A 16,856-nucleotide genomic window follows, 5' to 3' on the forward strand; every position below is an offset into this window, starting at 1 on the left:
CTAGACAGCAACTCCTCACTGCAATGGAGCTGAATAACCATTGAGACTGCTCCTCTAAGAAGGTCAACAAGCAAGCAGAGGCAATAAACGAGTGCTGTGTGGGCAGATAGCGTGGGCGTAATTGGCCTGAAGATCCAATACAGGGGGAGCAGTGACTTATGGGTAATTACCTGCAATGTCCTGGGACGCAGACCTGTGAGTGGCTGGCTCTCTGATCCAATCAGCCCCACACTGAGCAGCTGAGTACACAGGCTCTGTCTAATTGGCCAATCTGTTGTCCTCTCGACACAGGGCTGCTTCCAGGATGCTTCCTGATCCACTTAGTGCCGGAGAGACCCACACAGATGCATGGACAAACGCACACACTATTTATTCCTTGCTGTGTAGAGCATTTACTGAATCAACACCCTCCACTGTCACGGCACATTGTGAACTCATCCTGAGTGACCTAAAATGTGGAATATCACGCTCCTATTTCATTCTGCATCAGAAGGTTTAATGGCCCATGCATTCTGGCCTTTAAATCAGAGTATCTACACTCAGGCATGACCTTTTTAAGTAGTTTGAGAAATCAACAACAATGTACAAATACCTAACCGACAAAGATATATATTTATTGTGAATCTTTTTGAAAGATATTGAACAGAAAACAGGAAAGAAAAAAATGCAGCAGAACTTCAGAAACCCCTCGAACCAGACCCTGTCAAATTTCATCAGGCTGGGTGTATAGCCAATCAACTCCAAAATAAATCCCAGAACTCAACACTTTCAGCCTAAAAATAACAAACAAACAAACAAACATAACCTGAGCCTGTAGCGTCGATGCTCTGGTCTGCTGATGCAGACGCTTCATGTCGATTTAAAAAGAACTATAACTCATAGCTGTAGTACCCTCCTGCTCATCTCGCTCTTTAATTGTCAACGTATGAAACACTTACGACAACCCTTTGACACAGATGACATGGGATTGTACAAAAATCAAAAACAATATAGAGTTTAGTTACAGCACGATCAGACTAAGATATTGGCTTATATCTTGAAATAATACTTGTGCTACAATATCTATACTGTATCACCATATACAAAATACTCTGTAGGAAAGCTTCTTATTGGCTGATGGATCAAAACACACTATCTTATCTTTGTAGTGAATATCAAGGCAATAGGTGTCTCCATCTTCAATTCTTATACAATTTTAAAACAGACTTTGCTATGCATTCATGATAGATAATTCACAGACTAATTCACAGACTTGACTTCGTCTGAAATACAAAATATGTATATATAACAGCCTAATTCATACAGTGTCTAATATTCCAAAGCACAAATAATTGAGCTAATATTGACACATTAGTATTCAATTTAACATAAGGTACATTGGCAAAATTACTGACACAAATGGTAAACAAATGTCTGGTAACCTTGAATGCTAACACTTTACTTGACACCCAGCGTCATAACATGTTGTATGGTCATAACGCTGTCATGACACATATATTTAGACCCATTGTGACATATATTGCGTTATTTTATGGCTGGTTATGACACCTACATAAGAATGTCAAAACCCACAAAACCTACTGTACCACACAAGGCAACACATTCCATTACACCACAGCCTACGAGTCCACAGTATTACCTACCTCCAAGGCAGGAGGCGAACAAGACACTCTCTTTTTGACTGGTATCTGACATTAGGACATGTACGAGGCTTATATGATTATGATGGTCATAATGCTTCATGACAGTGTCATAAAGTGTATTTTCTTAGTCCAAGTAAAGTGACACAGGATGGTCATAATGCTTCATGACAGTGTCATAAAGTGTATTTTCTTAGTCCAAGTAAAGTGACACAGGATGGTCATAATGCTTCATGACAGTGTCATAAAGTGTATTTTCTTAGTCCAAGTAAAGTGACACAGGATGGTCATAATGCTTCATGACAGTGTCATAAAGTGTATTTTCTTAGTCCAAGTAAAGTGACACAGGATGGTCATAATGCTTCATGACAGTGTCATAAAGTGTATTTTCTTAGTCCAAGTAAAGTGACACAGGATGGTCATAATGCTTCACGACAGTGTCATAAAGTGTATTTTCTTAGTCCAAGTAAAATGACACAGGATGGTCATAATGCTTCATGACAGTGTCATGAAGTGTATTTTCTTCAAGTTAATTAAAATCTGATAAAAAAAACATTACTGTAAAGAATTCATTGCAACAACAAAAAATAATTTAAGATTCAAAACTTTCAAAGAAAGGAAACTATTTGGCATGGAAAAAACTAATTTGAATAAATGTGTTTTTTGACACTTATGTAGGTGTCAGAACCAGCCACAAAATAATGCATAATATGTCACAACAGGTGTAAATCTATGGGTCATGACAGTGATATGACCATGTTATGACAGGTTATGACCATGCCATAATGTGTTATGACTTTGGGTGTAAGGTAAAGTGTTACACCTTGGGTATAGCAACCTTGGATGCTACAAACCACGTCCATGTCGCATTGCACATTCCACTATACAAACATTTACCAACGTCCAACAGACTAAACCTTAGCAGTACTTGTCTAAATAATCTGATAGAGCTTTCCTTATAGTGTACATACACATAGACACCTCTGGCTTATTCAGTTAATTGCAAAGTTTTAGAATGTTGCATATAGAAATGCAATGAATAGAGCTGATTCCAATGCTTTCATATTCTACTAAACAACATAGAACAATGTCTGTTCCATGATAATGCATTTCTATTTCAACCTTCTATGAAGTTACACCCGCCTGAATAAGCCCGTGGCAAGGCTGAATGCAGACAGGAAACGTGCCGAGCAGCAATACTTCTGACTAGTAACAAGACAAAATACAACATACATAATACAGTAGTTGTTACAGCACTAGTAGAGATATATTAAGACATTTATTTTCCAATGTTTACATGCTGGTAGCAGAGAGAGAAAAAGAGAGAGGCACATTTGCACAGGTTGTGAACGATAGCATGTGTCTAAAAACAGTTATCATTCATTAATTGTTAAATAGATGAATCCACAAGTGAACATTCTTGCTGTGCTGGCATAATATATGTTTCATATTTACCTCAGAAACCTGGTCTTAAGGTTTGATTGGCAAGGGCTGTGTCACAGCTTCGATCTAAAATAGCTTATTCTATGCTGTTGTATTTGTGATAAAGCCATGCGAATCGTCAAGTTCAAGAGTTCCTGTAGTGAACACAAAATAATCACAGATTTCCTGCACTTACAGAGAGGCTTTTAGTCCTTATGATGCAGTTTGTACAGGCTGAATGGATCCCAGTTATACAAATAAACTTCGCAAATCCAATCAGTTTTCCACACTGACTCAAAGTAATCACATTGAATTTGTTTGTTGAAATGACGTGGAAACAATGTTGATTCAGCCAGTTTTGGTTCAGTGGGACAGCTCCTCACATATCCTCTGGAGCTGATGCTTCTCCTGTGGATCAAGATCATCTTTCTGATGATGATAATAATATTTCATTTGTAGTGTGTATTGTCCACGCTCAATGCGCATAAGGTAGAAAACTAAAACAAAACAACCAAAAACAGCATGAAGTATAAACAACAATCACAATACATGGAAACATTACATACTAATGCAAAATACAGACTTTAAGCAAATTGAGTGATAATACATGTACACTGAGTTTACCAAACATTAGGAACACCTTCATAACATTGAATCTCCATTTACCCTTAGAACAGCCTCAATTTGTCGGGGTATGGACTCTACAGGGTGTCAAAAGCATTCCACAGGGATGCTGGCCCATGTTGACGCCAATGCTTCCCACAGTTGTGTCAAGTTGGCTGGATATCCTTTGGGTGGTGGAACCATTCTGGATACACACAGGAAACTGTTGAGGGTGAAAAACCCAGCAGCGTTGCAGCTCTCGACACAAACCAATGCGCCTGGCACCTACTACCGTACCCCGTTCAAAGGCACCTAAATCTTTTGTCTTGCCCATTCACCCTCTGAATGGCACACACACATAATACATGTCTGAATTGTCTCAAGGCTTACAAATCCTTATTTAACCTGTTAACTCCCTTTTATCTACACCGATTGAAGTGGATGTAACAAGTGACATCATTAAGGGATCATAGCTTTCACCTGGAATTACTAATGCAGATGAATCAAATATGATAATGTGTTCTTTGTTTTAATGTTACATTTCCCGTTCACAGTCAGTTGTTGTCCTTTACGATAGTGTGTGTGTGTCAGCTCAAAAGAAGAGTGGATACTATCCTTTCCCCTTCTGTGTGTGTGTGTGTGCCTGGGTATGTTTGTAAGGTTGTGGGCGTATAGAAAGCTCTGAGCTACTAAGTACATATTTCACTACATCAAAAGGAGCTCATTTTACTATCATTATAAAGTGCAAGCGAGAGCACATTACATTTAGAAACAGAAAAATATTATAACTACCCCTTTTCACATTTCCAGTCATAGAGTAGTACCACAGTATGGGTCATAATATCCATAACACCTAGTGGTCAAACAGGGAAATGATTCCAATCATTTTCCCACCATAAATCTTTCCCTTAGGGGATTTTAGAAATAGGTCAACTTAAGGGCTGTGTTTCGTGTAGGTTTATCCTGGCATGACATTTTGAGAACCATATAAATCTCTCAAGGACAAGGTGTCTTATCAATATATTTACCTGTATTTACCTGCACAAAAATGAAATGCTAATTCATGCTAATGTCACTATCATAAAGAACTACAAATGCCATGATGATCTGGACAAGACTGCCAAATCTAGGCAAAGGTGAGAATCTCTGGATGAACCATTGTTAGCCAAATGTAGTAATGAATATATTGGCAACATTTCTTTAAACAGAGAATTCTATGAACTGTCTTGTGCAAATTTTAAATTGACACAATATCTGTTAGCAAAGGTGTCAGCTGGAGACGACGTGCAGGAGCTTGCAGGGATTTGTAGTTTTGCATGTCTACTTTGACATAAATTAGCATTTTTCGATTCTGAGCGTGAATAGATCTGAATATATTGATAAAGTCACCTTGTCCGTGAGAGATTTACAAGGTTATCAAAACGCCACGCCAGGGAAAGCCTACACGAAACACAACCCTTATTTTAAGTGTTTCTAAAAATCCCCTATGGTGGAAAATGAATGATTGGTACTATTTCCCTGTTTGACCACTAGGTTTTATGGTTATTATGACACCTCCACTGTGGAGCTCTATTGTCCCTGCATTTACAATTAATGCAAAGTCAGAAAGTAGAACATATAAAAGCAGTCTTTCCTATATTGTGAGAATTAAGTCTATGCTGTAAGTGAAATCTGCTTGGTGTTACGGGTTTTCTTGTTCTCTGTTTATTATAGTGACCGGTGTCTGAGTTGTCACAGTGAGTGCAGACAGGTCGTCTAATGGCCGTGTTAAAAACTGACCTCAGTCTGGTAATAATTAGATGACTCTGCTGCAAAAAGAATGCAAGAGAAATATAAGCATGAAAATATGCCATTAAGCAAAATAATGAGAGCGCAAAATGAATGACCGTAGTTACTAATAGCGCTACAGCGAGCAGTGACTAAGTTTGACAAACAGCACACTCAAGTGTTCTGTCAATTAATGAGGCCATAACGATGATGTTAAAGTTGGTGTGTTTGTATAAATGGCAAGTAGATGTGCTTGTTATTCTCCCAGACATGTTGTTATTGGATCCATCTACAGTCAAATTAAGACTTAAACCAACAAGCTAGAGTATTAAATATGTATATGTTAAACGTAGATATTTATACATTAAGGTGGGACTAGGTGTGTCTGCAAGGCAAATGTTTACATTGCACCTCATCAGTCAAACAACAGATATATTGAAGTATCAGGTAACATAGAACTAGAACCATGTCTGAGCTTGTCTGTCTGTGTATGTATGGTGCATAAGTGTATCTGTGTGTATATTAGAGAACCGTGCATTTCAAGGTTTCAGACTGTGGGTTTTTCGGTGTCTCAGTCTTAGTCAGAAAGAACACCGTAAGATTTGTTCACGTATTACTTTAAGCTCTGTCAAACCAGAAAGGCCAATTTTACAGAAGCTCTTTCCTCAAGTTCCAGTCACTCATATAAGCCAAACACAACAACTAAACATTTCTCTTCCTCAGCTTCCCTTCAAGCAAACTCTCAAACAAACGACAATGCTTGTTGTCGAGTCTGTCCCGTGAGATATTTGGCTTCCAGCATTGATCAAGTAGAACAAGGCTGTCTGTGATGATTATTGACTTCCTGACAAGTGGCCTCCAACCTCTACGCCCCAAGGCCTCCTGGGTGGTGTAGTTTTTCTTAAGGCGAGAGGTTGCCCAACAGGTCTGGGGTGAGGTACCCTATGGGCATGACAGGCAGGGGCTTGGAGGGAGGTTGTGGGGAACAGGTAGGGGACCTCTGGGGGGAAGGGGGGTTGAGGAGAAGGCTGTGCTGGAAATCAACATCCTGAACCACAGTGTAGTCCGAAACAGGGGGGAGGAACTGAGCAGGGGGGGAGTCAGGAAGGATGTAGGGGGACTGGTAGTCCCCTAGGAGGGTGGTAGCAGGAAGATAGGCCTCCTGGTGGGGCTTGCTCTCGGCAGAAGGTGGGGGGAAGGTGTGGTAGGCCTCCCCAGGTGAGCAGGGGTCAGGGGTGCTCATCTGCCGGCCACTGCTCTCTGTCGTGTAGCCCCCTGCCTCAGGAGCAACCACCAGCAGCTGAAACTTCAGCTTGTTCGTTCTCCTCTCCTCCTCTTCCTCACTCTCCTCCTCTCCTCCCTCCATTTTTCCCTTCTTATCCTTCTCTGTTGTTGGAGTGTTCTCCGGGGCTCCGACCTGCTGGCCTGGCGAGAGCACCACCCCTCCGGTGGGCGTCACATCGCTGACCTGGGCATAGAAGTCCATGTTAACCCAGCTCTGAGGGCCTCCCAGCTGGGTCTGGACCAGGTGCCTCTCCCCTCCCTCTGGAGGTAAGTCTGGAGCCTGGAGCCCGGGGCATGGGACCTCCAGCACATCTAGGGATGGGGTGCTTGAGTGGCTACAGTTCCCCAAGCATGGCTCAACTTTGTTGGGTTGGCAGGACAGGAGGGCAGCCATTAACATCAGGGTCTCCTGGTCAGGCAGCTCTGGACCATAGGAGCTGGCCCGGCCAGAGTCATCATCAGGGATACTGAGAGAGGGAGGGAGAGAGAAAGAGAGAGGGGGACAGAGGGAGGGAGAGAGGGACAGAGGGAGGGGGAGAGAGAAAGAGAGATAGAGGGCGGAGGAAAGAGAGAAAGAGGAGGAAAGAGAGAGAGAGGAGGAAATAGAGAGAGACGAAGGGGAGAGAGAGTTACCTGGAGGTACCATTCCAGATCTCATAGCTAGCTACTTTAACGCTGCTTCATGCAAAGAGGCTCCTGTAGACTGACACTTTCCTAGTATAATTTCAGAATTGTTTCACTGAACAAAGCCTGCTCCATCCTATACCTGAGGCCATGAAAGCAGCCATGGTTTGTGTGGTGGTTGTTGTGACCCAGCAGTCTCTGTGAGTCTGAGCTCTGGTTGTCCTTCTCCCCAGGCTCAGGCTCGTCTGCGTCCAGCTCGATGAACTCCACCCAGGGCACGTCCTGGTACAGGTCCGGGGGGTAAGAGTGGAGAGCCCCCATACCAGCTCCACTCAGGATGAAGTTCAGCTCGTCCAGCTTTCCCTTCTGGATGGGGTGTGACAGAGGGACAGTCATGACATTTGAAATGTTATTATTCTTTTGGAACTTCTGTGAGTGTAATGTTTACTGGACATTTTTATTATCTACTGTCTTTTTTATTTTTTTTATTTCACCTTCATTTAACCAGGTAGGCTAGTTGAGAACACCTTTATTTAACCAGGTAGGCTAGTTGAGAACACCTTTATTTAACCAGGTAGGCTAGTTGAGAACACCTTCATTTAACCAGGTAGGCTAGTTGAGAACACCTTCATTTAACCAGGTAGGCTAGTTGAGAACACCTTCATTTAACCAGGTAGGCTAGTTGAGAACACCTTTATTTAACCAGGTAGGCTAGTTGAGAACACCTTTATTTAACCAGGTAGGCTAGTTGAGAACACCTTTATTTAACCAGGTAGGCTAGTTGAGAACACCTTCATTTAACCAGGTAGGCTAGTTGAGAACACCTTTATTTAACCAGGTAGGCTAGTTGAGAACACCTTTATTTAACCAGGTAGGCTAGTTGAGAACACCTTTATTTAACCAGGTAGGCTAGTTGAGAACACCTTTATTTAACCAGGTAGGCTAGTTGAGAACACCTTTATTTTTATTTAACCAGGTAGGCTAGTTGAGAACACCTTTATTTAACCAGGTAGGCTAGTTGAGAACACCTTAACCAGGTAGGCTAGTTGAGAACACCTTTATTTAACCAGGTAGGCTAGTTGAGAACACCTTTATTTAACCAGGTAGGCTAGTTGAGAACACCTTTATTTAACCAGGTAGGCTAGTTGAGAACACCTTTATTTAACCAGGTAGGCTAGTTGAGAACACCTTTATTTAACCAGGTAGGCTAGTTGAGAACACCTTATTTAACCAGGTAGGCTAGTTGAGAACACCTTTATTTAACCAGGTAGGCTAGTTGAGAACACCTTTATTTAACCAGGTAGGCTAGTTGAGAACACCTTTATTTAACCAGGTAGGCTAGTTGAGAACACCTTTATTTAACCAGGTAGGCTAGTTGAGAACACCTTTATTTAACCAGGTAGGCTAGTTGAGAACACCTTTATTTAACCAGGTAGGCTAGTTGAGAACACCTTTATTTAACCAGGTAGGCTAGTTGAGAACACCTTTATTTAACCAGGTAGGCTAGTTGAGAACACCTTTATTTAACCAGGTAGGCTAGTTGAGAACTTTATTTAACCAGGTAGGCTAGTTGAGAACACCTTTATTTAACCAGGTAGGCTAGTTAGGCTAGTTGAGAACACCTTTATTTAACCAGGTAGGCTAGTTGAGAACACCTTTATTTAACCAGGTAGGCTAGTTGAGAACACCTTTATTTAACCAGGTAGGCAGAACACCTTTATTTAACCAGGTAGGCTAGTTGAGAACACCTTTATTTAACCAGGTAGGCTAGTTGAGAACACCTTCATTTAACCAGGTAGGCTAGTTGAGAACACCTTTATTTAACCAGGTAGGCTAGTTGAGAACACCTTTATTTAACCAGGTAGGCTAGTTGAGAACACCTTTATTTAACCAGGTAGGCTAGTTGAGAACACCTTTATTTAACCAGGTAGGCTAGTTGAGAACACCTTTATTTAACCAGGTAGGCTAGTTGAGAACACCTTTATTTAACCAGGTAGGCTAGTTGAGAACACCTTTATTTAACCAGGTAGGCTAGTTGAGAACACCTTTATTTAACCAGGTAGGCTAGTTGAGAACACCTTTATTTAACCAGGTAGGCTAGTTGAGAACACCTTTATTTACTTTATTTAACCAGGTAGGCTAGTTGAGAACACCTTTATTTAACCAGGTAGGCTAGTTGAGAACACCTTTATTTAACCAGGTAGGCTAGTTGAGAACACCTTTATTTAACCAGGTAGGCTAGTTGAGAACACCTTTATTTAACCAGGTAGGCTAGTTGAGAACACCTTCATTTAACCAGGTAGGCTAGTTGAGAACACCTTTATTTAACCAGGTAGGCTAGTTGAGAACACCTTTATTTAACCAGGTAGGCTAGTTGAGAACACCTTTATTTAACCAGGCTAGTTGAGAACACCTTTATTTAACCAGGTAGGCTAGTTGAGAACACCTTCATTTAACCAGGTAGGCTAGTTGAGAACACCTTTATTTAACCAGGTAGGCTAGTTGAGAACACCTTTATTTAACCAGGTAGGCTAGTTGAGAACACCTTTATTTAACCAGGTAGGCTAGTTGAGAACACCTTTATTTAACCAGGTAGGCTAGTTGAGAACACCTTTATTTAACCAGGTAGGCTAGTTGAGAACACCTTTATTTAACCAGGTAGGCTAGTTGAGAACACCTTCATTTAACCAGGTAGGCTAGTTGAGAAACACCTTTTATTTAACCAGGTAGGCTAGTTGAGAACACCTTCATTTAACCAGATAGGCTAGTTGAGAACACCTTTATTTAACCAGGTAGGCTAGTTGAGAACACCTTCATTTAACCAGGTAGGCTAGTTGAGAACACCTTCATTTAACCAGGTAGGCTAGTTGAGAACACCTTTATTTAACCAGGTAGGCTAGTTGAGAACACCTTCATTTAACCAGGTAGGCTAGTTGAGAACACCTTTATTTAACCAGGTAGGCTAGTTGAGAACACCTTCATTTAACCAGATAGGCTAGTTGAGAACACCTTTATTTAACCAGGTAGGCTAGTTGAGAACACCTTCATTTAACCAGGTAGGCTAGTTGAGAACACCTTCATTTAACCAGATAGGCTAGTTGAGAACACCTTTATTTAACCAGATAGGCTAGTTGAGAACACCTTTATTTAACCAAGGCCAGAGAACACCTTCATTTAACCAGATAGGCTAGTTGAGAACACCTTTATTTAACCAGATAGGCTAGTTGAGAACACCTTTATTTAACCAGGTAGGCTAGTTGAGAACACCTTTATTTAACCAGGTAGGCTAGTTGAGAACACCTTCATTTAACCAGGTAGGCTAGTTTCATTTAACCTAGTTGAGAACACCTTTATTTAACCAGATAGGCTAGTTGAGAACACCTTTATTTAACCAGGTAGGCTAGTTGAGAACACCTTCATTTAACCAGATAGGCTAGTTGAGAACACCTTTATTTAACCAGATAGGCTAGTTGAGAACACCTTTATTTAACCAGGTAGGCTAGTTGAGAACACCTTTATTTAACCAGGTAGGCTAGTTGAGAACACCTTCATTTAACCAGGTAGGCTAGTTGAGAACACCTTCATTTAACCAGATAGGCTAGTTGAGAACACCTTTATTTAACCAGGTAGGCTAGTTGAGAACACCTTTATTTAACCAGGTAGGCTAGTTGAGAACAAGTTCTCATTTACAACTGCGACCTGGCCAAGATAAAGCATAGCAGTGTGAACAGACAACAACACAGAGTTACACATGGAGTAAACAATAAACAAGTCAATAACACAGTAGAAAAAAGAAAAAAGAGTCTATATACATTGTGTGCAAAAGGCATGAGGAGGTAGGCGAATGATTACTATTTAGCAGATTAACACTGGAGTGATAAATGATCAGATGGTCATGTACAGGTAGAGATATTGGTGTGCAAAAGAGCAGAAAAGTAAATAAATAAAAACAGTATGGGGATGAGGTAGGTAAAATGGGTGGGCTATTTACCGATGGACTATGTACAGCTGCAGCGATCGGTTAGCTGCTCAGATAGCAGATGTTTAAAGTTGGTGAGGGAGATAAAAGTCTCCAACTTCAGCGATGTTTGCAATTCGTTCCAGTCACAGGCAGCAGAGAACTGGAAGGAAAGGCGGCCAAATGAGGTGTTGGCTTTAGGGATGATCAGTGAGATACACCTGCTGGAGCGCGTACTATGGGTGGGTGTTGCCATCGTGACCAGTGAACTGAGATAAGGTGGAGCTTTACCTAGCATGGACTTGTAGACGACCTGGAGCCAGTGGGTCTGGCGACGAATATGTAGCGAGGGCCAGCCGACTAGAGCATACAGGTCGCAGTGGTGGGTGGTATAAGGTGCTTTAGTAACAAAACAGATGGCACTGTGATAAACTGCATCCAGTTTGCTGAGTAGAGTATTAGAAGCTATTTTGTAGATGACATCGCCGAAGTCGAGGATCGGTAGGATAGTCAGTTTTACTAGGGTAAGTTTGGTGGCGTGAGTGAAGGAGGCTTTGTTGCGGAATAGAAAGCAGACTCTAGATTTGATTTTAGATTGGAGATGTTTGAGTCTGGAAGGATAGTTTACAGTCTAGCCAGACACCTAGGTACTTATAGATGTCCACATATTCTAGGTCGGAACCATCCAGGATGGTGATGCTAGTCGGGCGTGCGGGTGCAGGCAGCGAACGGTTGAAAAGCATGCATTTGATTTTACTAGCGTTTAAGAGGAAGGAAGGAGTGTTGTATGGCATTGAAGCTCGTCTTGCTATGGCAATGTTAACATATGTTTCCCATGCCAATAAAGCCTTTGAATGAGTGGAAAAGAGAGAGAGAGAGAGAGCCCACCACACAATAAATACTCATACAAAACCAGTTACACATAAATTAAAAACACAAGTCCAATTCCTCATCCACAGTAACTAAACAACAGCCTCTGAATACCCCATATACTCAAAAACAGATCAATATTGTTGACAAGTTTATAATAGGCAAACTCAACACTTAGTCTCGTTGAAAACATTCCCTCCAACATTCCCACCACATCCACAGACCCCTGTCCCCGAATACTGTTCTTTCGGGTCTTCCATATCGCTAATTTTGCTGCCCCTAACACAAAATTAAGCAACACAACTACACCCTTTTGACTGAACCTGTACTTTGGCCCAAATATATACAGTTGGGAAGAGAACCTCTCCCAACGTTGAGAACCAATTAGTGATCAGGTCAATCATCCCAACCAAATTGGGACAGATGTGCCAGAGTTTCAGACTCAGCACAGAATGGACACCCCTCCCCAACAGTAGGATCCAGGTGTACCAGACACAGAATGGACACCCCTCCCCAACAGTAGGATCCAGGTGTACCAGATGTATATTGGTGACTATGGCTCCATGTATTATCCTCCATGGGAGGTTATCAATAGGCAGTTTATATAATGATCGCCAACAGCCTTTTGGGGAGGCACTTGGACCAAGCACACCCGCCCACCTCGTCGATTTCACCCCTTCCAGGGAAGAGGCATGGGACACATTTACACATATTCTGTACATGGCCTTCTTTCCCACCTCCTTGAACTCCCCCAGCTCCGGGGTATCGAAGGAAAGCAGCATCCCCACGTCCTCCTCAAATGCCCTCGCCGCAGCACTAGCAATCAGTGCAGGAAACACAATCCAGACCCTCCAATCCAGACCCTCCTTCCACCGATCAGAATTGGAAGTGTCAGTCACATACTGCAGATGAAGCACTGGCAAAGAGTCACAGACCTCCGCATCAGATGACCCATCTTGGTACACCCCACACCTAACAGGCATGAACGTAGGCTAGCTGAACCCAGAACACAGGACTGGTGGCGTGCAGGCATTACGGGACTTGACAAGAACCCTCCAAGCCTGCATAACACACTCATAAAATGGAGTCAGGCCAGGCAAATCACCCCCCTCCAGCTTTAAGAGGAAAAGGTGCTTGTCTAAGCCCAAACAGCCCGCTCTCCTCATCAATGTGTAGGCTGTTTTGACCCAGCTAGAACCGTCTCTGGCTGCTTGAAGTGGGAAAGCCATGATCCTAGAGGAAATGTCCACCAGGCCTTGCCCACCCTCATGCAGTGGCAGGTACAGGGCTGCAGCTTTAATCCAGTGTTGTCCAGACCAGAAGAAATTGACAAGGTTCCTCTGAAGCTCTTGTATCAGACCCTTTGGTGGCTGCAAAATCATAAGTCTGTGCTACAGGGTAGAAGCAGCAAGATTATTAGCTACCAGGACCCTTCCCCTATAAGACAGCGGGGGCAGCACCCATTTCCACCTTGACAGTCTGGCACACACTTTCTCCAATACACCCTCCCAGTTCTTTTTCTGAAAGACATCAGAGCCTAGAAAAAAAATCTAAGTCTTCATCCCATCTCCCATCTCATCCCATTCATCCCATCTCTGCGTACCCCATCTGAAGCTGACCTGCCCATAGCGCTTCACTCTTTCCCCAATTGACTCTAGCTGAGGAGGCCCCCTCATACACCTTTAAAGCATTTGAGAGAACCTTAACATCCTCACCCCCTGTAATAAAAACTGTCACGTCATCTGCATACGCAGACAGTGCTATCGTGGGACCCTTCATTACACCTGCCACAGAGAAACCAGTAAGCTTCGCTCTTAAAAAACAAAGCATTGGTTCAATCGCCATATAACTGCCCTGAAATTGGGCATCCCTACCTGATGCCCCTTTGGACAGGGATTGGGCAACTCAAACCACCCCCCACCTTCACCATACACGAGGCCCCAGCATACAGTAAATTCATCCAAGACAAAAAAAACATCCCCAAACCCAAAGGCTTTCATTGTTTTAAACAAATACTGGTGGTCCACACGATCAAAAGCCTTCTCCTGATCCAAAGAAAGTAAACCCACATTTACATCAGACAGTTTACAAATGTCTGAAACATCTCTTATCATAAACAAGTTGTCAACAATAGAGTGATCAGGTACACAGTAGGACTGGTCCTTGTGGATCAACAGTCCCAGATACTCTTTCAACCTGTTTGAGAGACATTTAGAAACAATTTTGTATTCAGCGCACAGCAAAGCAACAGGTCTCCAATTTTTTTATGAGCCAAATCCCCCTTTTTTGGCAACAGTGAAAGCACCGCACGTTGACAAGATACAGGAAGAGAACCCTCATGAAAAGATTCACACACCACTTCATAAAAATCCTCCCCAATAGACCCCCAAAAGTGCTTATAAAACTCAGATGGTAAACCATCGATGCCAGGGGCTCGGCCTGTTGAGAGCTGCATAACTGCTGTGAACAGCTCTTGTAGTGTAATGTCAGAGTCCAATGCGACTCTCTGCTCAGGTCCCAATTGAGGAAGACCGTGTAACAACTGTTCAGTACACAGAGAGTTACAATCCTCCGCCTTATAGAGGGCAGAGTAGAAATCACTCTTTCATGCAGAAACGACCTCAGTTCATGTCTCTTGTCCTGTAAGTTCATGACTAGTCCAGGGTCGTTCTGAGTGAGCAGCTTCAATTCAATAGATTTGATGTCCTGTTCAAGGGCCTTGATAGTCTCTTTAACTTCAGTTTGAGACAGAGCAGTATACTGTTGACAAAATAAACGTATTTGGGCCTACCCAACCTCCCACCGATGTCTCAAGGACTCAAAATTACCTTTTGTAACCCTCCATTTCCCCCAAAACAACAAAAATCTGCCACAAAACATGACATCATGTAACAATTTAACATTAAAATACCAGTAAGATGATGACCTTCGTGGACAGGGAGAGTGAATATCAACAGTAACAATATGGTGGTCAGAGAAACCTACAGGAGTAATGTCACACCTTCCAACCCTACTACAGTAGTGATCAGATACATATAACCTGTCTAACCTTCCAACCCTACTAGAGTAGTGATCAGATACATACAACCTGTCTAACCTTCCAACCCTACTAGAGTAGTGATCAGATACATACAACCTGTCTAACCTTCCAACCCTACTACAGTAGTGATCAGATACATACAACCTGTCTAACCTTCCAACCCTACTACAGTAGTGATCAGATACATACAACCTGTCTAACCTTCCAACCCCCTACTACAGTAGTGATCAGATACATACAACCTGTCTAACCTTCCAACCCTACTACAGTATTGCTCAGATACATACAGTAGTGACACCATGTCTTCCAACCCTAACCTTCCAACCCTACTACAGTAGTGATCAGATACATACAACCTGTCTAACCTTCCAACCCTACTACAGTAGTGATCAGATACATACAACCTGTCTAACCTTCCAACCCTACTACAGTAGTGATCAGATACATACAACCTGTCTAACCTTCCAACCCTACTACAGTAGTGATCAGATACATACAACCTGTCTAACCTTCCAACTGTACTAGAGTAGTGATCAGATACATACAACCTGTCTAACCTTCCAACCCTACTACAGTATTGCTCAGATACATACAACATGTCTAACCTTCCAACCCTACTACAGTAGTGATCAGATACATACAACCTGTCTAACCTTCCAACCCTACTACAGTAGTGATCAGATACATACAACCTGTCTAACCTTCCAACCCTACTACAGTAGTGATCAGATACATACAACCTGTCTAACCTTCCAACCCTACTACAGTAGTGATCAGATACATACAACCTGTTTAACCTTGCTGCACTGACACGACCTTCATGAACGTTTAGCCATGTGTACTGTCTAACTGTTGCATTCCTTACTCTCCACACATCAGAAAGCTCAAACTCAGTTAATAGACCAGACAGGCAAGTGGCTGACCGCAGGTGAGGTTCTTCAGCGGTGCGATCAACAGTAAAATCCACTGTACAGTTCCAGTCCCCCCTAAAACCATACACCCCTCTTGGTCCCACTGTCTTAAGGTTTCCTTTATTTGATCAAAAACAACAATACGCTCTGTACCCTCATTAGCAGCAGAAACATAAAAAATAAAAACATATTTTAATGACTCCAACCTAAGTGTATGTAAACTTCCGACTTCAACTGTGTATTTGTGTTTTAAGCAGGTATAAAAAAAAAAAGAAGAGAATACGTATTTTAAGTAATGTTTCAATTGCAATTCTGGCTCTAGGTAAAACAAGTCAAATAAATACATGATGTTGTATGTGAATGTATGTGGCTATGAGAAGTGTAACGTGTATGACGGGGATAATGTGCAACATGTTGAGTGTGTAAGGACACATTTCTATGTTTTATACAGCAGTCCTGTGTATTGAAGACACTTTTCCCCTCTGAAACATTCAACTTCCTCCTATGCTGGCATTATCACTCTCCATTAGGGTAGCAAAGGGTCAGAAACTTTCCAGGAAATTTCAGGAAATTTTCCATGGGAAGATAAGCCTGGGAATATTGCTTAAATTCATCAAAAAAAATTAGCTTATAACAGTTTACCTTTTTTAGTGGGATACACAAGTCAAATGTAGGTCTTTTTGCATATTTTGGTTAAACTATCCCCAATTCAATGGAATTGCAACCCTCTGCATGCA

The 16,856-nt window shown here is 42.1% G+C and overlaps 1 protein-coding gene across 1 annotated transcript in view; it reads right to left on the bottom strand.

The window, feature by feature from the left end:
* Nucleotides 1-593: 593 nt before the first annotated feature.
* Nucleotides 594-16,856, bottom strand: part of LOC115140321 (growth hormone receptor-like) — a 79,979-nt gene continuing 63,716 nt past the window's right edge. Inside the window, exons 9-10 of the mRNA XM_029678652.2 lie at nt 7,483-7,706; nt 594-7,183 (exon numbers count right to left, since the gene is read on the bottom strand). Of these exons, the coding sequence (XP_029534512.2) occupies nt 6,334-7,183; nt 7,483-7,706 (1,074 nt within the window). The 3' untranslated portion in view covers nt 594-6,333. The remainder of the gene's footprint in view (nt 7,184-7,482; nt 7,707-16,856) is intronic.

Source organism: Oncorhynchus nerka, linkage group LG13, assembly GCF_034236695.1.
Source record: "Oncorhynchus nerka isolate Pitt River linkage group LG13, Oner_Uvic_2.0, whole genome shotgun sequence".
NCBI classification, from domain to species: Eukaryota; Metazoa; Chordata; class Actinopteri; order Salmoniformes; family Salmonidae; genus Oncorhynchus; species Oncorhynchus nerka.